At 45.0% G+C, this 16,633-nt stretch overlaps 1 protein-coding gene across 16 annotated transcripts in view; it reads right to left on the bottom strand.

The window, feature by feature from the left end:
* SIK2 (salt inducible kinase 2) overlaps positions 1-16,633 on the bottom strand; it is a 115,626-nt gene that overhangs the window by 81,990 nt on the left and 17,003 nt on the right. For 14 of the 16 annotated variants that reach the window (XM_073321217.1, XM_073321205.1, XM_073321201.1 and 11 more), the window contains one exon: positions 7,186-7,249. In XM_073321217.1, coding sequence (XP_073177318.1) covers positions 7,186-7,249 — 64 coding nt within the window. Of the gene's footprint in view, positions 1-7,185; positions 7,250-9,083; positions 9,127-16,633 lie in introns of those variants that run through there. The other 2 variants (XM_073321213.1, XM_073321215.1) reach the window with 2 other exon arrangements.

The following is a 16,633-nucleotide window of genomic DNA, read 5'->3' as shown; positions in this document are numbered from 1 at the left end:
AACCTAAAGTCTAAAAGGAGGATTCAGGAAGCATGGTAGGGGAGGATTTAGAGATGGCTGGGGTTTCACACACAGCCTCCTTGGTCCTCACAATGTCACCTGGGGGCAGAGTAAAGTGGCTGCCCGCTCAGCAGGTTCGAGGCAGTGTCAGGTTTTTTTAAGCACATTACTCAGTTAACTACCCGGAATATATTTACAAGAAAAATTTCGAGTCAATGTGTGTTTTATTCCCCTAGGATGAAGCAGACAAACAGCTCCAGTACACTACAGAACTACAAAAAACACGCTCTCTGTAGTCGGATGCAGTGATGAGCTGCCAAAATCTTAACTGGTTCCTTCCTTACCCCACGAGGGGGTCGTGGCCCACCCCCGCCCCAAGAGCCAGAGGGACCTGCCGGTGGGCGAGGTGGGGAGTCCCAGTGGTGCTTACCTGGGGCAGCTCCCAGGAAGCATCCAGCAGATCCCTCTGGCTCCTAGGGGTGGGGGAGCAGCCGCTCCCCTCACTGATCACATCAAAAGTGGTGCCTTAGGCGCCGACTCCGTGGGTGCTCCGGGGCTGGAGCACCCACAGGGAAAATTTGGTGGGTGCACCCACCGGCAGCTCCCTGCCCCGTGCCCAGCCCCAGCTCACCTCTGCTCCGCCTCCGCCCCTGAACGCGCCGCCCCGCTCTGCTTCCCCCCCCCCCCCCAGCTCACCTCCGTGGGCCTGAGTGCAAAGCCGCCGCTTGCTTCTCAGCCCTCCCAGGCTTCCAGCGCAGCTGATTCGCGCGCGGGGGGGGAGGGCGGCAGAGAGGCAGACCGGGGCGGAGCGTAACTCAGGGGCGGAAGCGGAGTGGAGGTGAGGTGAGGTGAGGTGAGCTGGGGCTGGGTGCTGCCGGTGGGTGCTCTGCACCCACCAAATTTTCCCGTGGGTGCTTCAGCCCTGGAGCACCCACAGAGTCAGCGCCTAAGACGCCACTTTTGGCTGGTTGTTACATTTAGAAGCCCTTTTAGAACCGGTTGTCCCTCCTCTGTGAGGCGTATGGACACAGAGAGGTCACTGAGGACACAATGACCCAAAGATAACTGACCGATAACGTCTCAGTAAGGTCTCATGTGTTTGCCAGTCTTTCAGAGTCTGTCAGAATAATTTCTGACAATTATTTAATATATAGTGTAGTAATGCTCAGAGCCACAATCTGGATGAGAACCTTAACGTAATAGGCACTGATTACCTACCATCCATTCTATGATGCCCACAACCACAGTAACTAAGTGCTATGACAGCACAGAACAAGAAAGGAGTCTGGAAATCATTTATGCAATTGCAGGATTGCAATAAGGGTTAGCTTCCGGTCTCTGGGGCCTCCCTTGTTTCCCTATCTTGCAACCCGAGGACTGAACAAAAAGCTTTAAGGCAAATGTTTTTAAGTTTCTGAGAGACTCTGAAGAGTGACAATCTGACAAATTGCTCAATAAACCCAGTGGCCACAGATTCCAAGATTAAGCAAACTCCTCTGCCCTCCTGATCTCTTCCTTCTGAAGCTTCAGAAACGTTGGGCCTCATTCTCCATTGCCTTGCAGCTTGTGTAGTCATTTACTCCAGTGCAAAGTGAGGGCAAAGTAGGTGTAAAATGCCACCAGATCAGAATAGTAGTTTTTTCCACCCAGTTTGCACAGGTTCAAGTGATGAAAAGTTTCAGAGCTTGTCTACACTTGAAACACTACAGTGGCACATCTGCAGGGCTCTACCGGCTGTAGAGCTTCACTATAAACACCCACTACAGTGACTGGAGGGTTTCTCCAATTGGTATAATTAACGCACCTCCCCAGGAGGCACTAGCTAGGTCAACAGAACAATTCTCCCATCAACCTAGTGCTGTGTACACGGGGGTTAGGTCAACTTAACTCATTGCTCAAGGGTATAGAACTTTCTCACCCCTGAATGACATAGCTGTGTCAACTTAACTTTTGAGTGTAGACCTGGCCTCAGATGGCTAATCATCACACTAACAAGCTTTTCTAGTAAGCAGGTTAGGGTAGTGGTAAGAACTGGGGACTAAAGCCAATTGACACAAGCATAGAATCCCCTATCATACTGGTGCTGAACGATACTAAATACCACTGAATACAATCTACTAGGGTTAAACATGAGACTTGAATGTAAATATTTCCGGGGGAGTGTAGTAGTGCATGGTCGTCCAGCAGGATGTATAACCAGAACCAGTAAAATAACGGGATCAGTTACACAATGTAGTGTGGGGACCTTAACTCATGATCCTCATGACCTCTGTCAGAGGGGAAGAGATGTTTATTAATCTGGAATTTTCATGATAAATAAAAAGCATGGAACAATATAAAATCCTATTGCACAATTCTAAGAGAGGACAAATTAAACATTTAGTTTAAAAAAACAGACTAACAATATTGTCTTCTTACACAGAACCTGCAGAACATCGTGCTGTTCCAAGTTCTATGCTTTGCTGGTGCACGTCAGCCTTGGTGCCCCATTCATCATCTTCATCATCTTCATTATAGCTCTGAGCCTTCCACACAGCTTTACTAACATCTAAATCCTGACCTGCAGCCCTCCCTGCCTCTTACTATTCTAGACAATGCCCTTTCTGTGAACTTCAGCCCCTAGAATATACTGGCACATCGCCCCAGACTGCCACCAAACACTATTTAAAAAAAAAAAAATTATAAGATGACGTAGAAATCCTTATCTAAGGTGTATCTAATTCCATTTCCATATATCCAGAGAGCCTGCTTTAAACATTCAGTTTATGTTCAGCAATCCTAAATCTCCCCAATCCTGTTAATTAGGCACTAACTCAATCTCACACCAATTACAGGAAGACAAGGTGCAGAGACTGATTTATACAACATGGTTATACTTCAACAACGATTGCTTAAGAAAAGCCACATTTCCAAATCATGAACAAAAAATATTATTTCTGTCTTCTCCAGCAGGCTGACCTCTCCATCCAAGTATCTTCTCCCATTCCAAGATCATGGCTCTAAATGCTGATCATGTCCCGTCACAACCAAGACCACACACCATCCTGCTATTGTGGAAGCACAGCCAAATAGAAAAGGTCTTATTCTCACCCTATTCCCTTTCTGAACCCATTAACTCTTCCACCTACAAAGTTGCCAGTTGCTAATGTAACTAAGCCGACACTCAAATATTGCCAACAGTTTAGGGTAATATACAGAAGCCCAAGAGGAAAAGGCTGCCAAAAATTTGCAAGATTAAATTCTACCTGTGCTAAATCTTTTAAGACCTCTGGGAGCACTATTTCAGTAGATATATTTAAAGGTGACTGGAAACAGACTAGCTGAGTGACAGCGTCATCTTGTTTGCACAGGAATAGCCCTGGCTCTTTCTGATGCTTATAGACTGGCAAATCTAAACCCTCATTACACTGAAATGTTGATATCCCAGAGTAGCCTATTTGGACTGACTACTCTGAAGACCTCTAAAAGGCCAGAGTACAAGTTACCAGGCTCAGCTATGTTACATGATCACCCAAGATTGCCAGAAGGGCCCCTAAAGACCAGATACATAATGAGTGCTCTGCTTACTCTATTGTCAGGCATCTGCCATTTTAGGACAGCCCAAATCTTCAGCGATTAGAAAGGATTTAACAAGCTCAAGGCCTGGTCTACACTGAAAAGTTAGGTCGACCCAGCTACATCACTCAGAGGTGTGCAAAATCCTCAAACAGGTAAGCCGATCTAACCCCCGGTGTACATAACACTAGGTCGAAGGACCGAGCTGCCGCCTCTTGAGGAGGTGGATTCCCATGCTGCCAGGAGAACCCTTCCCATCCCGTATAGCAGTATCTACACTGAAGAGCTATAGCAACGCCACTGCCGCTGTAGCATTTCAAGTGGAGACAAGTCTTAAGTCATCCCCACTGTGTCTGTGAGGCAATAGGCCAACCCATCACTGTACAGAAATACTGAAAGTAAACCTTTCTTCTATTAGGCTGCAGATACCCGGTTTTGGGGCTGAGACACTTATGCAATATTCTTGTGCTGTTAGCAGCCAAATGTCCAAAAGTTCTGTGGATTGAAGGTGGCCCATCTTCAGTTTCCAGTGCCAGCCACCTAAAATGTCATTACTGAAAACGAGAGAATCAACATTTTTAGGTAAAAACCACAAGCACATACTTGGCTTGCAAATAGAGTGTACGTCAAGAAGCAAAGATATGGAAACAAAACCCCCCAGGAATTTAATTACTGGCTGGGAATCTGCTGACTGCCTGTTAATTGTTTGAGCTCCCAAACTGTTAAGTGACCACCCTACAATTTCTGAGTTCTCACCCCACATGAAGACATCCACAACCATGGCAAATATATCCAGAAATGTGAGTGTCTTTAGGAAACCCTTTCTTTTACCACAGTCCTATAACAACTCAAAAATGAAATTTCCCAATCCTCTCTTTCCTGTCACGTTCATAGACAACTAGAGACCTTTGTTAGGCATTGAATTCATCTCCCTTTGAATTGTTTCCAAATGTTCAGAAGATGAGAAAAAGCTTCCTTCACATCTTGTTATCCCAATGAAATGACGGAGATTCTTTATTACTACCATTGTGGAAAGAACACCTTGCAGGAATGTCCTGCCAGGCAAAGGCCAGATGCATGTGTAAGATACCAAATACCTGTGTAAGAACTGCTCAGAAGGCTCCATACTCCAAAATTCTACTTCACAGTTCATTCAATTTTATTTGCTCCAAAGGGAATTCTGTTTATTGGAAGATTCTGATATGAGAGAACTGCTTTCTGATCCCCGCAGTGAAAACTGGCAAGGCCGGAACAGCAAACAGCCTGTGAGGCCAGAAGAAACACTGCCTTCGACATAACCACATGTCATGACAGAGCCTCTCTGCAAATTATGATTCTTTCGATAGCAAAACCCTCAGACTGGAAAACAACAGAAGAATAGAAACTACGGGATGAAAGCATAAAGCCAATCTCCACCCAAAGTCTTCTTCCTAGCTATATAAAGGCAGCAATAATTGGTAATGGAGAAAATGACAGCAGATGCCCCAGAGGTGTCTTGTGAAATGCCAACTATTCCCTCAAGATAAAGAGAACAGTACAAGGTCATTTCTTTTGGGAGGAATGCCTCTTTTCTCAGGCAACTTCAGAGAACAAACCTTTGACTCTTGGTGCATAAAGCACAGGTTCATTTTCTATTATGGTTGCAAATCTGATGGAGAGAGGACACTACTACTTTGTTTACCTTTCTTCCCTTCTATATAGCCAGAACCACTAAGTCCCAGCATCTAAATATTACACTGCCCTCTGCTTCTGGAACTGCAGTAGACACACAAAAATAATTTCTGGGCCAACATTTTTCACTAACTACTAGTTTTAAAATGATCAAAAAGGAAAGAAAAGTCTGCACGATCCTTCTGCTAAGATGACATAATTTGGAGAGCATACAACCTGGGACTCAGATGCATCGAGATGACTTCTTTATTCAGCCTTTCCTGATGGTTACAGTCTTCAGAGACCAACAGAAGCAAAACAACTCTTTTTAAAGTATCACAATAAGCAAAACGCCAAATTTCATTTGAATTTATTTTGAAAATCTTGTCCCTGCTCCAATTTCAGTGCTCAAAGACGAAACTGAAACAAGGTCAGGTTTGTTAGCTAAACTTACCAGAATTTAAGTGCCTACTGTAGAGTGACTCCGACCAGCTATGAATAAACACGCACCATAGGAACCACATTAAAAAGGTAAGTCTGATGACTGAAAAAGGCTAGAAACAACAGTGTTTTAGCTTCCCTGAAATATGGTTTGGGCCTCCATTCATTGTGACAGAAGAACATCTGGCATTTTATGTAGTAAGCATAAACCCAGATCCTGATCTCCATTACACTGGTGTAAATCTGATAACTCTGTCTTCAACTGAGTTACACCATTGTAAATGAGATCAGATTTCGGCCCACACTCTCAGGGCTAATGCAATCAGGGGAATCTCAAGTAGGAGTACAGAAGTTATTATAACTATGTATTTGGCACTGGTGCAACCATTGCTGAAATATTGTGTCCAGTTCTGGTGCCCACAATTCAAAAAAGATGTTGATAAATTGGAGCAGGTTCAGAGAAGAGTCACAAAAATGATTAAAGGATTAGAAAACATGCCTTATAGTAACAGACTCCAGGAGTTCAAGCTATTTAGCTTAACACAAAGAAGATTAAGGGGTGACTTGGTTACAGTTTACAAGTACCCAAGTGGGGAACAATTATTTAGTAATAGGTCTTCAATCTAGCAGAGAACGGTACAACACAATCCAATGGCTCAAAGCTCAAACTAGACAAATTTAGACTGGAAATAAGGCATAAATGTTTAATGGTGAGGGTCATTAACCATTGGAACAATTTACCAAGGGCTATGGTGGATTCTCCAACACTAATTTTTTAAATCAAGATCGGATGTTTTTCTAAAAGAGTGGCTCTAGGAATTATTTTGGGGAAGTTATTTAGCCTGTGTTATACAGGAGGTCAGACCAGATGATCACAACAGTCCCTCCGACCTTGGAATCTATGAATCTACATTGCTTTTTAATATACAATCAACTCTGCTAGAAGGACACCACATTTCCTGAACAGAATTTTGTTAAACCTTACATTAAGCACTTATGTTTTTAAGAAACATTTTTGTATTTCAATTAATAAAAAGAGGAAAACAGTTTCAACTAGTGTCACAGCTTTTCCTTGACATATAAATGAGAAAGTGTGAGCTATAGTATAAATGTCTCCGAGGCTTCAATTTACGTAAGAACGGCCATACTGAGTCAGACTAATGGTCCACCTAGCCCAATATCCTGTCTTCCAAAAGTAGCCAGTGCCCAATGCTTCAAAGGGAACGAATAGAACAGAGCAATTATCAAGTGATCCATCCACAGTTGTCCAGTCCCAACTTCTGGCAGTTGGGACACCCAGAACGAGGATGCATCCCTGACCACCTTGGCTAATAGCCATTGAAGGACTGATCCTCCACAAACTTATTTAATTCTTTTTTGAACCCAGTTTTCTTCTGGCCTTCACAACATCCCCTGGCAACGAGCTCCGCAGGTTGGCTGTGTGTTTTTATTTTATAAAGACTGATCAAGTAAGATGCAATAACAACCTGCAGAAGTAAACGATTTAATATTTTAACATTAAAATATTCTCTTGCTTACCGAAAATTTCTCCATTTTTGGCATATTCTGTCACAAGGTACAACATGCTTTTGGTCTCCATCACCTGTTGATGGAGAAATTGCACATTAGTTTAGTTGGAGAAGGATAAAAACTACATAAACATAGCTATTCCAGCCCTTCTCCCCCAGAGGAAGTCACTTAAGGTCTCATGCCTGCAACACGTAGACAGGTGCTTAAATTTAGTCATGTGACTGGCTTCAACAGGGCTACTCATGTGCTGATGGTTAGCCAAATGCTTAAGTATTCTGCTAAAATTGGAGCCTAAATGACAACTTAGATTTGATTCTTCGTCCCAAATAATAGCTATGAGAAGCTGACAACTCCAAATGCTAACTGAGTGAACAGACTTGGCCTGAAAGTGGTTTGCACTTGAGCCAACATGTCTGAGTGACTGTTCTGCCTAACTCCTCTTCTGACATGCTGGAAAATGATTAGTGTCTGTGGACAGGAAAGAAGCCTGGAGCCCTGGGTGCCCTCAGTCGTCATGGTGGAAAAAAAATGCAATGCACGTTTGGGAAAGACTGGCTAATCTGATAAATCATGAGATTCCATTGATACCATAATGCAACTGTGCGCAGTACAGTACTGGAACCATCACAAACCCATTTTCACCTTTCTGAAAATTTTACAAATAACTTCAAACTTCTTTCCTCAGACATCTATAGCCCTGATCGTGTTTGAGTAAGCTTTCCCACAAGAATAGCCTGCTCTCAATTTGGAAATACTGGGAAAAAAATCTACATCTCTAAATTTGACATCAAAATTTCTGCGCTATCCCAAACAAGGGGATTTCACTAAAGAATTCAGGACATGAGCTTACCAAGAAAATCAACCCCCAAAAGGAAATCTTCCTTGATTACACTCCAGTTTTTTTTTCTATGCATCACCCTAGCTTAATCTTTTAAGCGCTCCCTCAGTAGCTCATTACACAAGTAGCAGGACCAAAAACAGACTGAAAAACTGTATTTTAAAATAAAAATAGTCATTTAGGATTTTTTTCTCCAGCAAGTTATAACAATTTGAGCGTCAGTCACATTTTGGACGTCAACTATTTTAACAAACCTGAGCACTGTAATTTGAGAAACACACACCAACCTGAGTAAGCTGTGGGCGCAGCCTTCTTTAATCATGATTTTCCTGATTTTTATTTATTCACAACCTTGAAACTATTGCAACAGTTTCTAGTAAATAATTGTTTTTGAATAAATGTGTTTTTCTTCTTAGGTTTTACAATATATTTTTAACATGTTGTAGCCATGTTGATCCCAGGATATTCAAGAGACAAGGTGGGTGACGTACCATCTTTTACTGAACCAACTTCTGTTGGTGAAAGAGACAAACTTTCAATCTACACAGAACTAAAGACGACACAGCTGAAGACGTGCTCTGTGTAGCTCAAAAGCTTGTCTCTTTCACCAACAGAAATTGGTCTAGTAAAAGATATTACCTCACCCACCTTGTCTCTCACATATCTAACAGAAAATTATAAAACCCACATGAATTACCCAAAAGATTTGATATCGCTCTACAGATAGAACGCAATGGCTAATCTTCAGAAACTCCACCCATATCTGGGTCCTTATTTAATTCTATAAAGGTCCAGAGTACATTTTGCCTGTAAATTTTCTTTTTTGAAAAACAAAAAAAGTATGGAAAGGTTGGTTTTTAACCCAACACCTGGAGGAGACAGGAAACGTCAATACTGTATTTTCTACACTAGAAAGCCATGAATTTGGTCCCCATTACATCCAGCACCCTCAAATAGGGAGCTCTGAGACTCATATTGTGGACATACTACTATGATGGGCACATTATATGTAGATAGATTAGAAAGACTCAATGTTTTTGACATGCTAACGTTACTTTTATCTACTTACCTATCTACCAAATGTATTTCTAATGTGCCAATGACAATAATATCTAGGAGGCAAACAAAATTAAAAGTTGCATTACCTTTGTCTGTAACTGTCCTTGCTTCCCTCCAGTCCCTAATTTAACTCCTTCCCACTCCTCTCTCTCCCTCGTTTTTCTTTTCTGTCATTCATTAAGGAGATCGTGGTGAATCTTACTTATGCTTGCTACTAATTTTATCCCCTAACATTTGCCTCTATTCTATGAATCACAAGTTGATTTTAAAAGGAAATGCCAGACTATTTCCCATAATGTGAAATTAAAGCTAAACAAGACTTTGCTAAATCAAGCCCTTTGTCTTTATTCAGTGGAATAATTCTGTCACCAAAGAGTTGATCCTTTATGTGAGCAATCCCATTGCCTTCACAGGGCTTCAGCATCAGGCCCTCAGTTTGAATGCAAAGGGGTTTTTTCTTTTGTTTTATTTTTTTGGTGCCTGCAATTTGAGTTAAACATGTTTCTTGCATGACATTTCAAATACAAAATCAGATGAAGCACCATTCATGAAATGTTGGCCTAAATTTACTAAAAAGGTTGTTGACAGGGAAGTTAGGCCCAAAATGTAGATTCTGTAATATAAGGATTTATATTCAGATCAAACTCTTACCCTGCAATGCCAATAACCCAAAATGCCAGGGCACCATGTTAATATGAACAACAGAAAATGAAAGATACTTGAAACAAATGTGAAACTGACTGATCTATTTTTACCATCCAATTTAAGTGAAATGCAAAAAGAATACAACATAAATAGCGAAAAGTAAAACAGATTTTTAAGAAGTCTTTCAGGTCTAGAGTTCGATCATCCAGGTTCCTCAAGTCTTGAGTGGGAAGTGAAAAACTTAGAAGACGTTACAGCTAATATTGTTCTCTGAGCTCATGCAGTCCTTCCGCACTGTAAGAGCCCAGCAGAATGTGTGGAGGCAAACAATGTCAGAGTCCGGGAAAGCAGAAAATGAATATGAGGACAGGAGGGACGAGCAAGATGAGAGGTTAAGAGCTCTTTTAACTTAGAGTTTACTTAAAACTAAAAATTAAGAATTAACGACGAACTAACAATGAATGAGCTGAACCTACCAAACATGGTGGGTTGCCCCATTATAGGGCCTCAGCCTTAGCCCTGGTCTACACAACAAGTTTAGGTCGAATTTAGCAGCGCTAGATCGATTTAACCCTGCACCCATCCACACGACGCAGCCATTTTTGTTGACTTAAAGGGCTCTTGAAATTGATTTCTGTACTACTCCCCGATGAGGGCATTACCGCTGAAATCGACATCGCCGGGTAGAATTTGGGGTAGCGTGGACGCAATTCGACCATATGGGTCTATGGGAGCTATCCCAGAGTGCTCCATTGTGACTGCTCTGGACAGCACTTTCAACTCAGATGCACTAGCCAGGTACACAGGAAAAACTCCGGGAACTTTTGAATTTCATTTCCTGTTTGGCCAGCATGACGAGCTCATGAGCACAGGTGACCATACAGTCTCAGAATCGTCTCCAGCTTTCATCCAGACCGCACCACACGATCCATTGTCTACAGCCAAGCTCTACGACACAACCACATTTGCTCCAACCCCTCAGACAGAGACAAACATCTACAAGATCTCTGTCAAGCGTTCTTACAACTACAATACCCACCTGCTGAAGTGAAGAAACAGATTGACAGAGCCAGAAAAGTACCCAGAAGTTACCTATTACAGGACAGGCCCAACAAAAAAAATAACAGAACGCCACCAGCTGTCACCTTCAGCCCCCAACTAAAACCTCTCCAATGCATCTTGAAGGATGACCCACCACTCTCACAGATCTTGGGAGACAGGTCAGTCCTTGCTTACAGACAGCCCCCCAACCTGAAGCAAATACTCACCAGCAACCACACACCACACAACAAAAACACTAACCCAGGAACCTATCCTTGCAACAAAGCCCGTTGCCAACTGTGCCCACATATCTATTCAGGGGACACCATCATAGGGCCTAATCACACCAGCCACACTATCAGAGGCTCGTTCACCTGCACATCTACCAATGTGATCTATGCCATCATGTGCCAGTAATGCCCCTCTGCCATGTACACTGGCCAAACTGGACAGTCTCTATGTAAAAGAATAAATGGACACAAATCAGACGTCAAGAATTATAACATTCAAAAACCAGTTGGAGAACACTTCAATCTCTCTGGTCACTTGATTTCTGACCTAAAAGTGGCAATCCTTCAACAAAAAAACTTCAAAAACAGACTCCAAAGAGAGACTGCTGAATTGGAATTAGTTTGCAAACTGGACACCATTAACTTAGGCTTGAATAAAGACTGGGAGTGGATGTGTCATTACACAAAGTAAAACTATTTCCCCATGTTTATTACTGTTCCTCACATGTTCTTGTCAACTGCTGGAAATAGCCCACCTTGATTATCACTACGAAAGGTTTGTTTTCTCTCCTGCCGGTAGTATCTCACCTTACTTGATCACTCTCATTACAGTGTGTATGGTAACACCCATTGTTTCATGTCCTCTGTGCATATAAAATCTCCCCACTGTATTTTCCACTGCATGCATCCGATGAAGTGAGCTGTAGCTCAGGAAAGCTTATGCTCAAATAAATTTGTTAGTCTCTAAGGTGCCACAAGCACTCCTTTTCTTTTTGCAGGTACAGACTAACATGGCTGCTACTCTGAAACCTGTCAGAATTGCAAAAGAGCTCCAGCATGGACCGAATGGGACATACTGGATCTGATCGCTGTATGGGGAGATGAATTCGTGCTATCAGAACTCCGTTCCAAAAGACAAAATGTCAATACATTTGCCAAAATCTCCAAGGGCATGATGGACAGAGGCTACAACAGCAACCCGCAGCAGTGCCCCATGAAAATTAAGGCGCTCAGGCAAGCCTACCAAAAAGGCAAACAGCTACTCCGGATCAGAGCCCCAGACATGCCGCTTCTATGATGAGCTGCATGCAATTCTAGGGAGTGCCCCTACTACTACCCCACCCCTGTCCGTGGACACCTGCAAGGGGGGAGTCTCACGCAACAGGCATGAGGATTTTGGGGTGTGGAAGATGAAGAGGAGGAGGATAGCGCACAGCAGGCGAGCAGAGAAACCATTCTTCCCGACAGCCGGGAACTGTTCATCACCCTGGAGCCAATACCCTCCCACGGCGGGCTCCTGTACCATGAAGCTGGAGAAGGCACCTCTGGCACCTCCATCTGTACCTTTGTAAATATAATATATGGTTTAAAAGCAAGCGTGTTTAATGGTTAATTTGCCCTGAAGACTTGGGATGCATTCGCGGCCAGTAGAGCCCCTCCTTTTAAATGGCCAACCCAACGGGTGCTTGGTATGGGAAAGGAGGGCGCTGCTGTTTGAAACCATTCCCACATGTTATGAAGGTTGAAGAAACCGAGAGACTGTAACTTACCGTGGCTGCCTGCATCTGAATTCTGTTGCCCGGCCCTTTGTGTGTGATCTCTCACACCAAACTGGCAGACCCTCAATGTAAGAGGCAAAATGCGACCTTGTAGCGAAAGCACATGTGCTATGTAATGTTAACAGCTTGGTTCACCGTGAAAGTGTCTACCCTTTGTTCTCTAAAATGTCTTTTTAAATACTATTCTCCCTTTTTTCCTCCCACAGCTGCAAATGTTTCAACGCTCCCCCTATCATCTCCGTAACAGAGGCTAGCACCCTCCTCCCCAAATCCATCCATGGAACAAGGAGAAACATGCCTAACCCTGGACTCCAGTGACACAATGGGTTAGCACACAGTACTTTACGGGGGAGGGATAGCTCAGTGGTTTGAGCATTAGCCTGCTAAACCCAGGGTTGTGAGTTCAATCCTTGAGGAGGCCATTTAGGGATCTGAGGCAAAAATTGGGGATTGGTCCTGCTTTGAGCAGGGGGTTGGACTAGATGACCTCCTGAGGTCCCTTCCAACCCTGATATTCTATGATAAGGCAGAAAAAAAAAAACCCCACATTCGCGATTAAGATGAGAGGTTGCGGGAGCAAGAGGAGAGGTGGCGGCAGCATGATGAAAGGAGGCAGGATGCAATGCTGAGGCTACTGGGGGATCAGACTGATATGCTCTGGCGTCTGGTGGAGCTGCAGGAAAGACAGCAGGAGCACAGACCACTGCTGGAGCCCCTGTGTAACCGCTCACCCTCCTCCCCAAGTTCCATAGCCTCCTCACCCAGGCACCCAAGAATGGGAGGTGGGCCTTCCGGGCACTCCACCCCAGAAGACTGCCCAAGCAACACAAGGCTGGCATTCAGTAAGTTTTGAAGTGTAGTGTGGCCTTGTCCTTCCCTCCTCCCTCATCCACCACCTCACCAGGTGCTTCCCTCCTCCCCCACCCCTCCCAGGCTACTTTGGTAGTTATCCCCCTATTTGTGTGATGAATAAAGAAAGAATGCATGATTTTGAAACAATGACTTTATTGCCTCTGCAAGCGGTGATCAAAGGTGGGAGGGTGGTTGGCTTACAGACTGAACCAAGGGGGTGGGTTTTCATCAAGGAGAAAAACAGAATTGTCACATCGTAGCCTGGCCAGTCATGAAACTGGTTTTCAGAGCTTCTCTGATGCACAGCATGCCCTGCTGTGCTTTTCTAATCGCCCTCGTGTCTGGCTGCACGTAATCAGCGGCCAGGCAATTTGCCTCAACCTCCCACCCCACCATAAATGTCTCCCCCTTACTCACAGATATTGTGGAGCACACAGCAAGCAGCAATACCAATGGGAATATTGATTTCGCAGAGGTCAAACCGAGTCAGTAAACTGCGCCAGCGTGCTTTTAAGCTTCCAAATGCATATTCTACCACCATTCTACACTTGCTCAGCCTGTAGTTGAACAGCTCCTTAATACTGTCCAGGGTGCCTGTGTATGGCTTCATGAGCCATGGCATTAAGGGGTAGGCTGGGTCCCCAAGGATAACTATAGGCATTTCAACATCCCCAAAGGTTATTTTCTGACTGGGAAGTAAGTCCCTTCCTGCAGCTGTTCAAACAGACCAGAGTTCCTGAAGATGTAACCATCATATACCTTTCCTGGCTATCCTACGTTGATGTCAGTGAAAAGTCCTTTGCGATCCACCAGTGCTTGCAGAACCACTGAAAAGTACCCCTTGCAGTTTATGTACTGGATGCCAAGGTGGTCCGGTCCCAAGATAGGGATAAGCGTTCCGTCTATCTCCCCACCACAGTTAGGGAATCTGATTGCAGCACATTTCCCAGAGTCACTACCCTTGATAGCAACCGCTCAGTAATTGCGATGGCTACTTGGATCACAGCAGCCCTCACAGTAGATTTGCCCACTCAAACTGATTCCTGACTGACCAGTAGCTGTCTGGCGTTGCAAGGTTCCAGAGGGCTATCGCCACTCGCTTCTGAACTGTGAGGGCTGCTCTCATCTTGGTATTCTTGCGCTTCAGGGCAGGGGAAAGCAAGTCACAAAGTTCCATGAAAGTACCCTTAAATATGCGAAAGTTGCGCAGCCACTGGGAATCATCCCAGACCTGCAGCTATGCAGTCCCAGCAGTCTGTGCTTGTTTCCCGGGCCCAGAATCGGCATTCCACAGTATGAGCCTGCCCCATTGCCACCAGGATGTCCAAATTGCCAGGGCCTGTGCTTTGAGAGAGTCTGTGTCCATGTCCTCATCACTCTCGTCACCGCACTGCCGTCGCCTCCTCGCCTGCTTTTGGAGGTTCTGGTTCTACACATACTGCAGGATAATGCGCAAGGTGTTTACAACGCTCATAACTGCTGCGGTGATCTGAACGGGCTCCATGCTTGCCGTGGCATGGCGTCTGCAGGAGAGCAGAGTTGCAGCGGAAGCGGTGGCTAAAGACGGATGCCACGAGAATAGATATTTATAGAGAACGACGAGAGGGCCTGCGAGGTGGATTCATGAGAGCAGAGTTGCAGCGGAAGCGGTGGAGGATGACGGTTAGCACCATGCACATTTCCCGAGGAAGAACACATGTACCCGGGAGCCCATGACAGACAACATGGAGAAATTTGCTATTGAGACAATAGCAGCAGAGCAGAGTTGCAGCGGAAGAGATGTATGACGATGGTTAGCAGTCCTACTACACTGTCTGCTGCCAGCAGCACCCAGGACACAACAGTGATGGTGTCGGTGAGCTGAGCGGGCTGCACGCTTGCCATGGTATGGCATCTGTGCAGAAAAAAGGCATGAAACAATTGTCTGCCATTGCTTTCACGGAGGGAGGGACGACTGACGACATATCCAAAACCACCCTTGACAATGTTTTTGCCCCATCAGGCATTGGGAGCTTAACCCAGAATTCCAATGGGCGGCCGAGACTGTGGGAACTGTGGGATAGCTACCCACAGTGCACCACTCTAAGTCTATGCTAGCCATGATAGTGAGGACGTACTCCGCTGACTTAATGCACTTAGTGTGGACATACACAATCGACTGTATAAAATCAATTTCTAAAAATAGACTTCTATAACATCGACCTAATTTCATAGTGTAGACATATCCTTATGTGCCAAACTTAACTTTCTCACCCACAAAAATGTTAAGGTATAGCAATGGTTCTCAAACTTTTGTATTGGTGACCCCTTTCACACAGCAAACCTATGAGTGCGACCCCGCTTATAAATTAGGAACACTTGAAATATTTAACACTATTATAAATGCTGGAAGTGAAGCAGGGTTTAGGGGTGGAGGCTGACAGCTTGCGTCTCCCCACGTAATAACCTTGTCTGCCCCTTTCATTCATGGCCTCTAACACCAGTGAGTTTGGCGTAGGGAAAAGGTGGGCAAACTACGGCCCGCGGGCCACATCCGGCCCGCGGGACTGTCCTGCCCAGCCCTGAGCTCCTGGCTGGGGAGGCCAGCCCCCGGCCCCTCCCCCACAGCCTCCACACGACACCAGCGCTCTGGCCCGCCGCGCATGGCGGCGGCGTGGCTGGCTCCGGCTGGGCGGTGGGGCTTTGCTGCTCTGAGCAGCATGGTATGGGGGGGGTTGGATAAAGGGCAAAGGGTCCTGAGGGGCAGTCAGGGGCGGAGGTTCTGGGGTGGGGCAGTCGGGGGACAAGGAACAGAGAGCGTTGAATAGGCGTGGGAGTCCCGGGGGGCTGTCAGGGGCCAGGGATGTGGATAGGGGTTGGGGCAGTTAGAGAACAGGGAGAAGGGGTTGTGAAAATAAAAATTCCATTCTCTTGGAAGGGACAGAATTTTTTTTAATCCGCTCTTTTGCAAGTGGGCAGAATTGTTGCTGGGCTCTGCCAGAGAGTCTTGGCTGGGTTCACAAAACCCTCATTTATTGGGGGAGCAATCTTGCAAGAGGTTGAAGTTTGGAGGATGTCCAACAACTTATGATGTGGGACTCTGCAACTTCTTCCAGCGGTATACCCAGTGAGTTTGCAATCCTCTTAAACAGTTCTTGGAACTGTTTAAAGTCATCCCCGTCGTGGGTGGTGGGGGCATGATAGTTTCATCTGGAAAGGAGGATGAAAAACCGGCAGCCGCAGTGACTTCCTGA

Source organism: Lepidochelys kempii, chromosome 22 (genome assembly GCF_965140265.1).
Source record: "Lepidochelys kempii isolate rLepKem1 chromosome 22, rLepKem1.hap2, whole genome shotgun sequence".
Taxonomy (NCBI): domain Eukaryota; kingdom Metazoa; phylum Chordata; order Testudines; family Cheloniidae; genus Lepidochelys; species Lepidochelys kempii.
Note: the sequence above shows the minus strand (reverse complement) of the source record. Positions and strands in the feature narration are given on the sequence as shown.